The sequence below is a fragment of the Plutella xylostella genome, chromosome 4, assembly GCF_932276165.1.
Source record: "Plutella xylostella chromosome 4, ilPluXylo3.1, whole genome shotgun sequence".
NCBI classification, from domain to species: domain Eukaryota; kingdom Metazoa; phylum Arthropoda; class Insecta; order Lepidoptera; family Plutellidae; genus Plutella; species Plutella xylostella.
This window is the reverse complement of record NC_063984.1, coordinates 7,120,226-7,138,496: the sequence shown is the minus strand read 5'-3', so window position 1 is coordinate 7,138,496 and position 18,271 is coordinate 7,120,226. Positions and strand designations below refer to the sequence as shown.

Genomic DNA, 18,271 nt, shown 5'->3' with positions numbered 1-18,271 from the left:
TACTTCAGTTGCTATGTACGCTAATGCGATAGTTGGACGTGTGCTAAGCTCTAAGGCAATTGTTTTTAAATTATTTTTTAAAATTTGTGATTGGACAGTTGGTGTATTTTTTGATTCTCGCTTACACCTGTGGACTTCTTATGGGTTGGCTCCTCCCATTGGGCGGAGTTAAAGTGAGACAGATCTATTTCTCTCGACTTTTATTTTGGCGGTCAATATTCGTGGGAGCTGTGTCAAGATCTTTTGTGATTTTTGTGAAGATTGTGGGACTCGAACCCGCGGCCAGGAAGCGTGGTGAGGGATTGATACCGGGCGTGTTAACCGCTTGGCCAACTGTGCTGTGACGCGCGGTCCGAAATTAATCATCCCGTGTTGCTGAACCGCCGTGAACATAGCAGCAGAAGCAAATTTTTTGTATGAGTGAATTTGTTTTCATGATCATGAAGAAATAAGAAAAAGTAGCAAAATTCTGTTATCACTACATGCTAGGGGATGCTGCAATGAACCTATATACATATTACACATTTAACAGTGTGCTCGAAATTAGTCAAAATTATTAATTATAAGGACACTCAATACGGCCAAATATTATTCATGATTATGAAGAAATAAGAAAAAGTAGCAAAATTCTGTTATCACTACATGCTAGGGGATGCTGCAATTAACTTACTAACTACTATTACACCATTCAGAGTGCTCCGGCAGATTAATTACATTACAAGTTAATGTCACTCATTAAAAAAAAAATTACAACTAAATCTACCCACATGAGTGTGTAAATAACGGATAGACGATGGTAAATACATTATAAATCTATATATGTCATCTTTGTGTTTGCTCAATTGACTTCAAAATAATCAATCAAAGAGAAAGCGCCTGAATACATTGTACAGCAAATTGCGCAAAGAAGCCGTAAATTTATCGTGGTGTAATTAATCTCTCGGAGCACGTTGGTAAATGTGATATATGTCTATAAGTTCATTGAAATATTCTCTAGCATCTAGTGCTAACAGAATTTGGGTAGATTTGCTTGTTCTTCAAAATCATGAACAAAATTGTCGCTCATATTTGCGGTTATGTCGCTATATAATGTAATTGTGACGTAATTAATCTCTCGGAGCACGTTAGTAAATGTGTTGTATGTCTATAAGTTCATTGAAGTATTCTCTAGCATGTAGTGCTAACAGTATCCCGCCACAATGGGTTATTTCTTCATAATCATGAAAAAATAGTCGCCCATATAGGAAAATATTATGTTATGTTAATCAAGTTAAAACTTGATAAGAACTAAATCTACCACTCATCGAGTGTATGTAATGGATAGACGATGGTATATAGATCGTAGCAATAACTACTTTATGTACGTATATGGTCAAGGGACTTCAAAATAATGAAAAGTGTAAGCATCTGAAATATGTATTAAGTAAGTTGTCGGCTAGGGAAGACAGTGAAGGAATTTTTCACTAAAACAATTATCAGCACCTCAGCCCAGTTGGTTACAGCCTCGAACTAGATCCCTGTGGTCTGTGGATCGAATCTAACTAAAGCAACTAAAGATCTTTTTTCTTTTTTTTATTTTAATGATGGTTACTTTTAAAAATACATACAGTAATGAATGTAACCAGTTATATTACAGACTTATTTTGGGTTCTTAATATGTAGGTAAATAAAAGATGCCAAGACAAATTTATTTTATTTTAAGTATACAAATCCACATTAGAAACTACATCAACACAATCATGTTAAATTATTTTATATTGTTATAAGTAGGTATGATTAAAATCACAATGATATTTCTAAATTTATTATTTATCAATCAGAATATGGATACAAGTAACAGTTAAAATCGATAGCTTGAATTATATCATAGCTCTTTTAAGTAAGAGCATACTTTATTAAATAAAACAGAATAAAATGTGATCTACTAATAAACCTAAACTTAAATAGAACCTATAAATATTAAAATATATATAAATAATATAATTGTTACGTTCACTTCACTCTCACTGCACTAACTCATTGTTTCTACTACTCGACAACAGGTGTCGCTATTATTACCGCTACTCGGCAACAGATGGCGCCATGTGTCCAAAGAGTTAAAATAAATACAGCTGTTTTCTCTCTCTCTCGGTTTTATTTTCTAGTAACTGTTAAAATAAAACTTAGAGCTAAAAAGTTTTCTGGTAGAATCACTATTCTAGGATTTTTAAAAAGTTGCCTATCCAGGTTGTCTGTTGATCAAAATCCATTTAGTAGTTTTGTCGTCACATTCGCTGGGTACTTCGACATGTCGATGTTGCATCGTCATCTTCACCCAGGTGATCTGTTGGCAAGAAACGATACATTAGTAAATAGGCGTGCCAAATAAATAACATTGCTACATAACGCCATATCGATGGTGAACTCTGACCTCGATAGGATCTCTGACTGGAGCAAATGTCATGGGCTTACGGTCAACCCCAAAAAGACTCAAGTGATACTGGTTGGCAGCTCGAGACTGAAATCCAAAATTGACTGGCTTCAACTACCCCCGATTACTTTTGACGGTGTTAATATCCCTTTTGCCGATAAAGTGAAGAATCTGGGTATTCTCATCGACACCAACCTAACCTGGGTGCCACAGATCTGTGAAGTCAGTCGGAAGATTTTTGCATCCTCTGCCAGTCTGAGAAGACTGCGTAACTTTCTACCTACCGCTACTAAAATCTCGCTTGCACAAACTCTTTTACTTCCCATTCTCGACTACGCCGACGCCTGCTATTCAGATATCACCCAGGAGCAACTGAATAAACTTGAGCGCCTTCAAAATTTCTGCATACGGTTCATATTTGGTTTACGTAAATATGACCGCATATCCGAATATCGCAATAAACTCAAGTGGCTCCCAATTCGCCTTCGCCGGAATGCTCATATTCTCTCTTTACTCTACTCTGTGCTGTTCAATCCCTCAACTCCAGCGTACCTCAAAGAGCGTTTTATCTTCAAAAACCATCCCGACAACAGACCAATGAGATCATCACAAATGCGTCTATTAGATTTCCCATCACATAGTACTGAATTTTACAGTACCTCATTTACGGTTACAGCTATAAGACTTTGGAATGCATTACCTGTTAATATCCGTTTTGCGAAGACAGATATAGCATTCAAAAAACAGGTAAAAGAACATTATCTTTCCTCCATCTTGCTTTAGTACCTCTATATTATATAATCTTTGTAACTATTTCCTCTATCTTTGAGTATATTATGTATGTATGTATTTAAGTATTTATTATTAAAACTGAATGTTTACTACATCATTTGTACACCTTCCTCATTTATTCTTTTAGTCTCTCCTCCACCCAAAGGTTGCCTGGAAGAGATCGCTTTTAGCGATAAGGCCGCCTATTGCGTTGTATTCACTGTATTATAAATTGTTATTTGTGTTCTGTTTAGTCAATAAAGTAGTATTCTATTCTATTCTATTCTATTGCTGTGGGAACTAAAAACTATAAAAGTTTCAGTTTTCTCGCATACAAAGTGGCGCCTCTAGCGGAAACTATCATGAAACTTTTGACAGATAATCTATGCAGGTGACAGAAGAAAACAAAAAATTTTTCGGTTACGTAAATTGCAAAACCCGTACTAGAGGCCCTGATACAGCTGGTCCACTGCGGGTTGGTAGAGAGGAACAGATCACATATCTAGATGAGCTAAATCTAGATATGCAGGTTTCCTCACGATGTTTTTCTTCACCGTAAGAGCGATGGTATACATTGTACTTAAATTCAAAGAACTCATTGGCACATGTGGGTGTTGACCCCCGTATCTCTGGCGTGAGAAGCGGGCGCTTATCCGACTGAGCTACACTGGTCTATCAGTTTCATTATCATTTAAATGACTTTATTGTTTTAAAATAATGTATTTCTACACTTACCTTCTCATTATAGAGGCATGGCCCGGGGGCAGCGGCGGTATTCCCGAAAAAATAGGAAAGCTGAAATTTAGAAGAAAAAATATATTAAATAAAGATATAAGAAGAGATGTAAGAAGGCAAGCAGACAATGGGATGGTATGTCTGCAAAGCCAATCATAAAGAACCAAATAAACTGCTTATGGGCTTATGGTTACATTAAACCGATTGCATGTATCTATATACTCTAAGCATGTATCATATTTGTTTTCTCAGCCTCACACTTTAACTCATGTAAGTTCTGAGGCACATTTACTGATTCTACACTATGTTTGAATTCAGTTTCATGAAATTGATTATTCAGTAGACTGTGAGGATCTACACCTCTTGACAGACAGTCAGCTGGATTTAATTCAGTAGGAATATAGTTCCCTTTTTCAGGTACCTTCTCACATTCCCAGAACCCATCTATTTTCCTATTTAAAGACTCTGTTGAGACAGCCTCAGATACTGACTTGCAAAAGTTACTTGGTAGTGATGAACATCCCTCGCTGTTCAATGGTGCAGTGCCAGCAACAATGTAGCCGAACTGAGTGTTGTGTAGAAACAGCTGACCTGGTATCACTGGCAGTCTCTCACGCAGTAGGATCTGAAACATGATGTCACACCCAAGTAAAATATCTATATTTCTAGGTTCGCTGAAGCATTGGCAAGCTGAATGTGAGATGGTATGTTGATGTCCTGTACATTGACACGGAAATGAGGCATTGAAGATGTTATGTTGGGGACAATGCATGATAGAACAGTGAGTTTATAATCACTGTTGGCTGACTGGATAGCAAATCGAGCCTTTTGGTTGGTTGTGTTGGAAGCATTGCACACACCAACAATTGTTTTCTTCATCGAAGAACTCAGTATTAATTCGCTTAGCTAGATCCTTTAGGATAAAATTTACAGAGCTCCCTGAATCTAGTAGAGCTCTAGCATAGATATGCTCACCATTTTTAGCTTGAAGCTTGACAGATATTGTAGGCAATAATACCTCACTCTGTATGTTAGACATCAATGAAACATGATTAGTAGCAGCAGCGGCAGCGGGTTGGCTATTATGAAGCAAGGTGTTGTGCTTGCCTTTGTAGATACCACACTTAAAGAAAAATCTGCATTTTTGGTGGTTGTTGAGGCATATAGTGCATAGCTTATTGTTGGCCACATATGAAATCCTTTCATGCACTGCAGCTAGTTTAAACTTTTCACATCTAAATAGTTTGTGATTAGAAGCATGACAGTACTTACATGTGGGTTCTTCAGTGATGGGTTTGATGTTGTTAGCTATGTATGACGGCTTTTTTGGAGTGTCCTTACTCACACTCTGGCCTGTAGACTCGCAGGATGTGATGTTTCCCATTGCTGCAGCTCTTTTTTCTAGAAAAGTCAAAGAAAGTGAAACCCTTGCAATGTATATTGATCTAGTTTCCGCTGAATGATCGCAATTATTATTAAGTCGCATGAGTCAACCGGTATATTTAAGCCTTTCAACGCACTACTATGCTGTCTGACTGTAGCTATGAATTCCCTTATATTCTGTGCTGTACATTTAGTGATCGGTTTCATATCTAATATTGAGTTTATGTGGTGGTTTATAACAATCAATTTATTGTCATAACGCTTGGCTAGTAGTTCCAGAGCAATCACATAGTTAGAACTGTCCAGAGATAGATGTTTTATTAGATCTAACGCCTCCCCATAAACAAGAGAACGCAGATAGTAAAACTTATCACATCGGGATAACCTATCATGTGCCAATTACACTTTGGAACAAGTTCATAAACGCATAGTATTCACTAACTGTGCCACCGAATTTTGGTATCTCAATAGGAGGAAGCCTGTTGTGGTTTGTGTGAGAGTTAGTAGAGTTACGTACCTTTTCAGATGTCTGTACCATCTGTTGTCATTTGGACGCTTGCGCTGTTATCCAAGTAGGTAAAAGTCTTGTTTACTGTAATGGACAACATTTCAAAAAACTAAAGCTGCTATAAATCGAAAACCATTTCGAGATTTAACTCTAAAGACCACAAAAAAAATGTTTTTGTATTTTTTGGATGTATCATTTTGGAGAAAATCATAAAATAGTAAAAAAGTGCTGATGACGTCATGCATCAGGTGCGATGCATTTTGATGATCAAAGCGTATAGATTTAAAAACAAAGTAACTGTCACTTTCATTTTTGATTGACGTTGACGTTTTATCGTGACGTTGTTGTTTATTTGGGTCATTTTCATTAATTCTGTTCTGACATTTTCGTACTATTTTTTTAATTTTTTTATTAAGAGATGACCTCTATATAATATGTCCCAGAGCATGCCACCGCCTACACAGCTGAAAAAATGCTTCTACTTATTTTTTTACATGATAAGTACCTACTTTCCATCATCAGAAATATCAATGTCATTTGAAAATGACCCATTTGTTGGTTGGCATGTAAACAAAGTTTAAATGTCACTTGTCAGTGTCATTTATGTTTTTTTTCGATACTCAGGCAATAGACAAAAATAAAAATTTAGCCTAATATGTGACATCACTTCCGGTTTTAAAATAATTAACTTTAAAGTTGAAAATAACATGCAAAAATTAATGTATATACAAAATAAAAAAATACGGGTCCACTAATTTTCTATAAACTTTCCGAATAGCTAATAAAAATATAGGGTAAAGAAAATGAAATGTTGTCCATTCTTCACTTGCTGTTGTCTGTTTGTTTGGATAACATTTTGTTTACATTGAGATTTGAAATGCCCAAATAGGTTGCTGTCATAGACAATTCACCGATTCATGATGATTTTTGACCGATTTTGACTTTGATTGGTCCAGTTAGGTAGTAAAATAATTTTATTTATTATAGCGTTCGTTTTTTTTCTGTGATGAAAATAGATTTACAAATCTGTTAAAACCAGAAGGAAAAGGTGACACAAAAAGTAAACTCATTTGTGAAATAGGTTTGTTTTACCATAAATCATTAATACAACTTGAAAACATGAGGATTTATATCGATAACAAACAAATTAAATCAGAAAATACAAGAACACGACTCCATAGGTATTCAAATCAACTCCCCCCTTCCTTGACAATGACATTGACAGATTGACATCTCCTTTTTGACGTTTCACGCCATGGCTTATCTGCCGACCACAGAGTACGTCGTCGCGGTGTAAATACGATTGCTTCCTGTTATTATTCTGAGGTTCGGAGTTATATTTGTAACACGGCCTTTCCTGATGGCGTGACGTCCTCGACCGCAACGTCTTCTCAAAGTCATCAACACCACGCTCTAGGCAATCCAAAACTCAGCACTTCAAAATCTGTAAACAATTGATGTGATTAGAAGGGTATTTTTGCATTTTGTTCTAATTGGGCAGAGGCACACGAGTCGGCTTGCCACCCTCACCACTGGCAGAGGCACACGAGTCGGCTTGCCACCCTAACCACTGTATGTAGTTTATTGGCTCAGTGTTTATGAACGTTCTTTTTTCTCTGCGATGAAAATAGATTTATGAACGTTCTGTGATTTCAAAAATATTTTTTTTACTGGCAACACTACTACTATTGTAGTGATGTACACACGGTCTGTCTTGTTCGTCAATCGAGTTAACCTGTAATAATATAATATTGTCCCACTAATGAGCCGTTTTACTTGACAACTGTCAGTTGAGTTTTTGTACAAGCCTTTATTTTGTACAATATTCTTCTTACTTCTATTTAGTAAAATTTACAAGTTCAGAATGTTTATTTTTCAAGCGTCGTTGCTGTAGAGAACGCATGAGGGCAGATATAGAATTTCCTCTCTGGAAATAAGATGTGAGCTGACACAAAATCTGTGTTCTGAGGGTTTGACAGTTCAGTACAACTCAGACACTGTATAACGTTCGAATAGACGACAACTGTCAAAGAGGAGAAAAAGTAAAACATAATAATTGTAATAATACCTGATTCCCCAGTCCCCTATCGTGAAGTCGAAACAAATTCAATACAAGTTCGGTATAAGGGGTCAGTTCTTAAAATAAAATTATGCTTCCAAAATTGTTCCCCAATGATTTATACATTGTAATTTTCGTATTATGTAGACTAACGACTTCAAATATATAGTTTTTTTGAATGAATCGAGTACCTGAATGTGCTATCGAATCGAGTGACAGACAACCAAAGTGATGATCGAACATCCCTACTTTGGAATATTTTTATCCCCCAAAGAGAACGCACGCTAATTGGACAATGGCAGAGTTCTAAGGACGTTTGGTACCCCTATGAAAATGACGGGTTCTGTAATGAAAGTACCATGTTTAGAGAGTCACTGTATAGGTACACAAATAAATAAATAACTAGATTTTTAGAAGCTGGGAGAAAAGAGAAAAACGGAAAAAAATAATCTTTAAAATGTAGTCGCAATGGAACGTAAACATTCATACAGGAAGAATGGAACGTCAAGTGAAGTAATGTTTATGCCAAGTACTCTGTGATTTACGTCATAAATGTCTAGGTTGGATCTCAGTATAATGATAAAAATTTACAAAACCAGAGCAGAAAAATTGAAATGATAAAAAAATGTGTCATGTCAACAACTAAACGTCAACACTTGAACAACATAAGACGAACAACGTGAATAATAATTTGATAATAATATTATTATGTTAGGTATATCAAGTTGTATGTTTACGTTTAAATAAATACGGGACGTGCAACGTACATAATAAATAAAATGATTTTATTAATATTATCGACTAGATCAGGCTACTACTTTCATTATGGAATAATGTTATACTTATCCAACTTCTGAAGTTTTAAATTGCCATTCCGCAACAGGGATCTGCTATGCCATTTCGAAATGCTATATGTAAAGGTTCTACTATATGGGTATGCATTTGGCGAGTAATGTAATGAAATAAAATATACTGTTTAAAAGATCATTGTTTTATTTACATAACATGATTTGCCTGGAATCAACTTTAGGAATTTTATGTTCCTATTACCTACTCTATTCTATTCTCTGTTGGGGTGTAAGTACCTGCACCTGGCTCTCTAGATGTGCTAAATCTAGATAGGTATGCAGGTTTCCTTCACTGTAAGTGTGATGGTATACATTTTAATTAAATTCAAAGAACACATTGGTACATGTCAGCGCCGGGATTCGAACTGCAGAACGCAGTTGCTCTTCTCATATTTGACTTAGGTATTTATCATCCTATGGTTCAAAGAAAATATTGTCAGAATTTTGCGTGTTCTTGTTCTGCTGCTTCTGCAGGTTCCTGATGAAGAAGTGGGACGGGAGCCTGCCGGGGAGGTGGAACAGGAACCGGGTCTGGTTCTCCCCTTTGTCACATTTGTTCTATATCTTCAGCAGTTTCAGCGGTATTCAAAATATTAAATAATTAGGTTAGGTAATGGAAAATGAAATAACAACTACTATGACAAGATTGACAAGCAAGATTCAGTGTTACTAGATTTAAATATTAAAAAAATATCGATGATAGTGAATCGAATAAAGAGAAAAAGAAAATGGTTTACTATGGATAAAAGTCTTCAAGACTTAAATATAATCATATTTTATAAACCAAATGTACTAGTTTTGGCACAAATAGTACCAGAACATGGAATTTATTGATAAATAAAATATCTTTTGTATTTAAGAATGTATCGATATTTCTATTCGATTCGATTACTTTTTTGCTCGGATTTGCTGGTTATATTCCGAGGTCTGGCACCACTATTGTTACGTTCCGTTCTCTATATGTTTGTTTTTACGTTCCATTATCCTTAGATTTAAATATTCTTCATTTATCATTTTTTCTTTTCCCCCGACTTCTAAAAATATTGTAATTACTGAAAATACCTTATCTACACTGTATTAATAAATGGTGAAAACATGGTTCTGAAACGCTCCAAAAAAAGGCGGTACGCCCACTGCCGTTCTCCTTATTGAATTTTAATCAATTTAAATCGCACGCATAAGTGTATTTTTTTCAATAAATATCTGTAATTGTATGTATTGTATTATATTTTGTATATGTTTCACACACGGATAAAAAGGCAGGGGGTGACTCGCACGCACATTAAATGGGCCCCCCAAAACAGTCGCTAGTACATTACAGTGGCGTAGCAACAAGGGGGCAACATGGCATGAGGTGGTAAGGAAGGAGAGGTATTCCACGGCTCTCAGAGCAATCGCGTTATCGGTCAAGACCCCTACAAGCACCTTACTGGGTAATACATCCTACCTCGAGCATTTCTGCTCTAGCGGTACACCACTCAAGCCAGCCAATGAAGGCAAGCAAGAGGTGGGAAATCCTGTTCCTCGTCAGTTTTCTCTCTGGACAACCAATAAAGGCAAGACAGAGATGAGGAACAGGGGTTCTCCCCGGCATCGGGTGGGTGGTATTATTATTTTTTATTATTAAGATACCAGTAACGCCATCTGTTGGTCAGTAGCGTGCAACAACACTCATCGCAATAAAATAAAAATAATTTAATATGCTGATGTAGTTTCTAATGTGGATTTGAACAATATAAATACATTTTGTCTTGGTAACTTTTATTTACATACACTGATAAATAAAATTATTTTAACTAGCTACTGGATCAATATATAATACTTAAATGTAATTATTATTTCAAAGTAAGTTGTCATTCGGTATAGTTGATTTATGATGTTTATTGATACACTTAGTAGTTCATAGCATCATGATGCGTCATCAATTCATAATCAAATACGTAGGTTAGGCCTAATGCTAATTATCATTGCGTCTGCGTCATTTTACACATAATATGTATTAAAGAGTACAAGATAGTTAATTAAAATGTATATAGATGGCGCTTTTATGAGATGTGTCACCTATAAGTTATACTTAATATATAATTATGTTTGTACACACCCAGCTTGCTGATTTTTATTCTTATCAAGGTTTAACTTTATTTACAAAACATAATATTTTCCTATCTGCACCCATTAGCAAAATTAAATTTAATGTTGAGCAGTTTAACATGTCGAACATCCATCAAAAACATTAAACGTTAAATCCCAAAACACTGCACACTATCAAAATAAAATAAAAGAAGAAAAACGCTTTACACTATCAAAATAAATAAAATACAAAAAGAAAAACGCTTCACACTAATAACATAAAACAAAAGAAAGATCCGCGGTGTGTCGCGAACCAACGACTTTTAAGGACAAACGTATAGATCTCTTAACCAACTAGACCACGGTACTGATAAATGATTCAGTGAAAAACTCCTTCACATTCTTTCCTAGCCTGACTATTTTTCAGTTACTTACAATTTAATTCATTATTTTGAAGTCCCTTGACCATGTACGCATGTAAAGTAGTTATTGCTACGATCTATATACCATCGTCTATCCATTACATACACTCGGTGAGTGGTAGATTTAGTTCTTATCAAGTTTTAACTTGATTAACATAAAATTTTCCTATATGGGCGACTATTTTTTCATAATTATTAAGAAAAATACCAATTCTACACGATACGCTTAGCACTACATGATAGAGGACACTGCAATGAACTTATGGACATACAAAACATTTAACAGCGTGCTCCCGGAGATTAATTACATTACAATTACTTCGGCGTTATTAAAATCGCTGCCAGCCAGCAGCAATTTTGGATGACATGACGTCATCGTCACACACCCGCGCCTTAGGACACGCAGCTAGCAGTTTAGCAAAACTGGTAACTGCTGCTAGCTGCACTTTATAAGGCGCACGCCACGCCGTAAAGTAATTGTGACGTAATTAATCTCCCGGAGCACGTTGGTAAATGTGATATATGTCTATAAGTTCATTGATATATTCTCTAGCATGTAGTGCTAACAGAATTCTGCTACAATTGCCTTTTTTTAAAACATATTCGGCCATACAAAAATTGCTGCTAGTTTCTGCTGCTATATTCACAGACCTTGTTGCTGAGACCTACGAAACTTGTAGCAGATCACTAATTCTACGGCGTAGGCTTCGCTACGAGTTGACATATTGTTCGAGAAAAAAAAAAAAAAAAAAAAAAAAAAAAAAATTGGCCACAACTGTTTGGGTTCTATTCTCTATATCCTCGAACGTGCCTTATTATGGATTTTTCCTGCTGCCAGTCTACTGAGAACACCGGTGTCGTGTTAGATTGTACACAGTGCCGGGGAAAGTTCCACGGCCAATGTGTGTTATCAAATTTCGACAACAAATCATTGGATTCGGATGCGCTGGCGGCATGGCTATGCCCTAATTGTGTTAGAAAGGAACCAAAAAGAGATAACACTCCGATTCGTACTGGAAATAATAATAATAACTCTCGTCCGTGCAAACCTGAAGCTGCGAAGGTGAATAAAGGAGTGAAGACTCGGTCTCAGCTTCAAAAACCTGAGGCTTCTGGGACGCAACCTACCGCGACACCTGCTGCCGATCTTAGAGGTATCATACGAGAGGAGCTTACAAAGTTCAGAAGTGAAATGACGTCAATGATTAATACAGCCATAACTTCGGCTCTTGCAACCTTCAAACAGGAAGTGGATGATCTAAAAGCTAGTATAAATATTATATCGGACGACTACGCTAAATTAAAATCCAGTATCCAAAACATGGAATCCAAGGCGAAGGTACACGAAAAAAAGATATCTGTCTTGGACACTCTACAGCATCAGACTGATATATTGATCAAGCAGGACAATGAAAACCAGCAGTGGTCTCGAAGATCTAATATCGAAATATTTGGGATACCAGAGAGGAAAGATGAAAATTTGTTGAGTGTGGTTCAGGACTTGGCTAATCGTGTGGACTTTCCACTTGATATTAATAGAGATGTTGATTTTGTTACTCGTGTAGCTTCTTCCGACAAGGATAATAAAAAACCTAAGCCAATTGTTCTGCGCCTCTTGGCCCGCTACAAAAAGGACGACTTCTTGGCCAAATTAAAGAAGTTAAAGGGACTAAAGGGATCTGACATAGGTTACACAGGTAACAGTGGTCTGATATTCTTTAATGATCACCTGACTAAATCCAATAAGTCCCTTCTCTATATGGCCAAAAAACGCGCGAGAGAGTTGAATTATAAGTACATTTATGTAAAGAACTGCTCCATTCGCGTCCGTTTTTCTGACACGAGTCCTGTTATCGTAATTAATAGTGAAGTTGATTTAAACAAGATCAAGTAGAAGAATTGGCTAAGGTTAATATACTCATTTTCTTTGATTTGATTAGTAATAACCTTTTATATTGGGCACCGGTAATTAAAAATAATCAAATTTACATAAAGTTGAAACATTTTGATCTCTCAGCGGATAATAAGAAAACATTTAAATTATTTTGTAATTCAAAATTAATCGTATTATTATATGTGGACCATTGTCAAATAACTAGTGGATAATACGTTTTTACTATATTACCAGAATGTAAGAGGACTTAGGACTAAGACTAATATTTTTTATAGAAACTTAATTAATACGGATGCACATGCTGTATGTTTAACTGAAACATGGCTTTTGGATGGTATATCAAATAATGAACTGTTTGACTCTAGGTTTAATGTTTATAGGGCCGATCGCAACTACGCAGTACGTGGTGACACTTTGGGTGGGGGTGTTCTTATAGCCGTAAATAGTAATTATACAATAATTTCTTCTACTCGCATAGTGTTTGAGGCTGAAGCGGCTGATGCCATAATAGTCTCAATAGCATTGAACCCTCCTGTTAACACAAGAAAATTACATATTTTTTGTGGATACTTTCCCGAGTGCCCCTTGCAATTTGACTCTCTATGTAATTTTTTTGATAGAGTTTCACAGTTTATTCTTGATAACCCGAACGATTACTTTACTGTCATGGGTGATTTTAATATACCTATGGCAAAATGGTCTGATCCAACTTATGATAGTTCTGTAATTATTGAAAATATTGACAGTAATAAAGTAATAGATGCATTAGGAAGTTTCTTGGCATTTAATGATCTAAAACAATACAATAACATTGATAATGTCAATGGTAGAAGATTGGACTTAATAATTAGTAACATGATGTGTAGTGTATCCCGTTGTTCAATGCCATTAATTAAGGAGGATAAACACCACCCAGCACTTAACATTAGTATGAATTTAAGCATTAATATACTAAAACACGCTCCCCGCATAATAAAATTATTTCAAAATGCTAATTATCAATTAATAAATGAAGCAATCTCAGCAGTTAAGTGGTCCGAGATTCTAACTAGTGATGATATTAATGAAGCTGTAGACTTATTCTATAACGAAATAAACAATATTATTCTATCGCATGTCCCCTCTAAAATGATAAGGACTCAAAATCGATATCCCATTTGGTACAGTAAGTCATTAATTAAAATAATTCATGAAAAACTTAAATTCCATAAGAAATGGAAACGATATGGTAGAATATCCGATTATGATACTTTTAAATTACTTAGAGACAGACAGAAAAAAGCCGAGTTACATTGTTACAATCAATATATTAATCATGCAGAATATAATATTAATTCATGTTGTAAATACTTCTGGAACTTTGTTAAATCTAAAAAAAACAGCAATAGTTTACCTGATTCTATGCATTTTAATAGCCATTCTTCTTGTAATGGACAGGATATAAGCGACATGTTCAACAGTTATTTTCAGTCGGTATTCGAAAATGACTCTGTATTTGATGATACTTGTCGTGTTAATTCATTGAATGCGGTGAATTTGTCCTCCGTTTCACTATCACTACATTGTGTAAGCAAATACTTAAATAACTTAGATATCAATAAAGGTTCGGGTCCAGATGGTATTCCACCGGTTTTTCTAAAAAAATGTTGTAAAACAATTGCGTTGCCGTTATATATTTTATTTAATCTATCCCTGAAATCCGGCCATATGCCTATAAAATGGAAAAAAACATTTGTGGTACCTGTATATAAAAGTGGAGATACTCACAATATAGAAAATTACCGTCCCATAAATAAATTGTGTATAGTTGCTAAACTATTTGAAAAGATGGTATATGACATAATTTTTCCCATTATTCGTCCTTTAATAATTGAACAACAGCATGGCTTTGTTAACAAGAAATCGACTGAAACCAATCTTTGTCATTTTGTTGATGTAGTTTCCAATGCCATGGCTAATGGATATCAAGTGGACGTTGTATACACTGATTATTCAAAAGCCTTTGACAAAATTTCACACGTCTTACTTATACAGAAGCTTTACTCAATTGGTGTTCATGGTGTCTTTCTTAGATGGGTTCGGTCTTATTTAAGTGATAGAAGCCAGGCTGTCACTATTAAAGGTTATTGTTCCTCGTTTGTACCAGTAACTTCTGGCGTCCCACAGGGTTCGCATCTTGGCCCTCTGTTGTTTAATGTGTTTATTAATGACATATTTAAAATTTTCCAACATTCGAACTTTCTGCTATATGCCGATGATAACAAAATATTTAAAATTATTGATAGTGAAATCGATTGCAAAAAATTTCAGGATGATCTTAATGCATTATGTTCCTATTGTAGTAATAATCTTTTGAAATTGAATGCTAAAAAATGTAATATTATATCTTTTACTAGAAAAAAAAAACCTATATTATTCAACTACAAATTGCAAGATGAACCTTTGGTTAGAGTGACGGAGGTCAAAGATCTGGGTGTTTATTTAGATCATAAACTTGTTTTTAATAAACACATTGAGACAGTATCAGGTAAAGCTTATAGAATGCTTGGTTTCATCTTGAGAGTTGGTAGAGACTTTAAACAATCCTCTACTTTGATAAAACTATACAACTCCTTTGTCCGCTCGGTTCTTGAATATGGGTCCACTGTATGGAATCCACAATACGATATTTATATAAACACTTTGGAAAGAATTCAAAATAAATTTTTGAAGCATATTAATTTTAGGTTTAATAATATTAATACAAATAAAATTGATAGCCTGTCCGATAGACGCAATATGAGAGATCAGTTGTTTCTTTATAAATTACTTAATAATGAAATTGATTCATCATATCTTTTAAATAATATATGTTACCGTTGCCCTCGCGTTAATTCTAGAAGTAAACTCTTCTTTAGTTTGCCCGCAGTCAAAACTAATTACGCTGCAAATTCATTTTTATATAGAGCTTGTAAGAATTATAATAATAAGTTTAACCATTTAGATCCACTTCATTTCAGTTTTAATATTTACAAAAAACAAATTATACTAAATTTAAGAAATTAATTTTAGATGTAATTTAGTTTCTGTTTTGGTAAAAAGTACTTGTATTTACAACTTTGTTAATATTTTTTTTTTTTAATAATTAACTTATTGCCTTAGTTTAAGTTCTATCTAATAGTGGAAACTTTACTGGTCTATGTATTAATTAAGAACTTTAATTTATTGTATTATGATACTGTCTGTTTCCCTAATACTAATAAATAAATAAATAAATACTTAAGTAATATAGTTAGGTATAGTAAATGATGTTAAGATATAAGTATAATGATAAGTTTACAATTTGTAGTTTGTGTTTTTAGAAATAACCATATGTAACGCCATAGGTCTCTAGCCTGTAATGTTATGTATGATGTGTAAATAAATAAATAAATCAAGGTAAAAGAGATAAAATAAACATACCTTTCAAAATATGCCTCTTCTTTAACCAACCATTGCACCCACTCTATTGCTTTCTTTTCATGTTCAGGAGCAGCTGAAAAAAATATAATTACATTTAATAAGTATTTATTTATCAGTTTATTACAAAGGATGTTCACTTTTTAGTGTTGATAAAAACATACCCATCAAGGAGGGACACGCAAGTATCATGCAGAGGCTGAGAGAGACAAATCTCACTCCAGCAGGCGTAGGGGGTGGCTTCTGAGTGACCAGCCTAAGAAGACCTGCCACTTCATCATCCTGGAACTTGATCCCAGCAATACCCCTCAATGCACAGTACAGCCTCAGTAAAGCCGAGGCCTCCACACCTGCTGTGGCTTCTTTCAGTCGGTTCAGGAGTTCTTGTCTCAGCTTGGTAAGGGCTGCATGACCGTCCCCTTTAGCTCTCTTGTGTGAGTTCCGTAGAAATGTGGCAAACCACTGTCTGATTGTTTGATCTGAGCCCAGCAGTAAGCCAGACATGTATGAAACCTGAGGATTAGTAATAAAAATCAGATATTTAATATTATAACTTTGTAATGAACTGGTATGATAGTAGCAGGTGCTAAAAATTATTATACATATAAACTAACCATATTAAACTTACCAATTCATCTAAATGGTATGTGAGAGTGAGGTTAATGATGAGAGCTGGCAGTCTGGATGCAGAGGCAGCTTGAGATTTAACTGAAGCTGCAATGTGGGGGCATGCAGCACACAGTGTGGTCAGAGCTCTCCCTCGCAAGCCACACTCTTCCACTCTTTCTGTGTTCATCACCAGAGATTCTGCCACTAGAAAAGATAATGCATATGATATAGATATTAATCTAGCTGGTTCCATCCTAAAGTAAGACATGTAAGTTAGCTGATTATTTACCTTCTTGTAAAGTGTCAGGCATGTTGGCTACCACCCAAGAAATGAGCATTGGCCCCTTGTTGACATGCAGGAGAACTTCCACCACATCACAGATGTTCAGCAGATTCGGAAGTTCGGCCAAACTAATGCATAGAACATACGTAATTTCTTCCAAATACACATCATTGTCAAACAACTCTGAAGGTTTGATTGCACAATCAGTGTTGTTCAAATGCTTGTTCTGATTGTACTCAACAAGCTGAGCTTGCATCTGTAATATTTCAGAGAGCACCAGACGCATGCGACGGGAAGAGTCAGACTGCTCAAAGTCATTTGCAATGCCAGTTACTGCTGTTTGAACCAGAAATGATTCAGTACATTGCGATCCATTCTTCTGTCTGTGAAGGAGGTAAATAAGCTGAGTTATTTATGGCAATGTTGATATTCTACACAAAATTTAACAGAACTGAGTACACACAATGTTATAAACATTCATTATATAATATTATTATTTGTACTTTGTAATTTTTCTTACCTCATTTGCTGCTCTTTTTTTAGGTCTCCCTCTAAGGTGTGGAATTCTATAGATAATAGGGACACTATAAAGTTAACTAGATCTATCCCAGCCAGTAGGGTTAGGATTTCTTTTTTGGCTTCGGAGCAATATTCGGTGATGTCCAATGGAGTGATGAGAGCCATCCGGACAAGACATGGTATTATGGGTCTAATTTCATCCGTAGAACACTTTGTGAGAGCTGCTACGTCTACGTCTTTCAACGCTTTGAAGACATGGGGTAGTACCGGCTTCAGGGCAGTATCCATTTTGAAAGCTTGAGTTCTTGATAAGTCGTAGATA

At 35.3% G+C, this 18,271-nt stretch overlaps 1 protein-coding gene and 1 long non-coding RNA gene across 2 annotated transcripts in view; both read right to left on the bottom strand.

Annotated features, from left to right (window-relative positions):
- LOC105387223 (integrator complex subunit 2) overlaps nucleotides 1–18,271 on the bottom strand; it is a 23,012-nt gene extending 4,741 nt beyond the window's left edge. The window contains exons 1-5 of the mRNA XM_011557920.3: nucleotides 17,951–18,271; nucleotides 17,437–17,813; nucleotides 17,167–17,351; nucleotides 16,703–17,051; nucleotides 16,542–16,614 (exon numbers count right to left, since the gene is read on the bottom strand). Coding sequence (XP_011556222.2) covers nucleotides 16,542–16,614; nucleotides 16,703–17,051; nucleotides 17,167–17,351; nucleotides 17,437–17,813; nucleotides 17,951–18,237 — 1,271 coding nt within the window. The 5' untranslated portion in view covers nucleotides 18,238–18,271. The remainder of the gene's footprint in view (nucleotides 1–16,541; nucleotides 16,615–16,702; nucleotides 17,052–17,166; nucleotides 17,352–17,436; nucleotides 17,814–17,950) is intronic.
- Nucleotides 2,210–5,898, bottom strand: LOC119690798. The gene is made up of 5 exons (XR_007267538.1): nucleotides 5,817–5,898; nucleotides 5,189–5,317; nucleotides 4,408–4,541; nucleotides 3,917–3,976; nucleotides 2,210–2,323 (listed from the first exon to the last, which is right to left on the bottom strand). It is a non-coding gene; the product is annotated as an uncharacterized LOC119690798 (long non-coding RNA).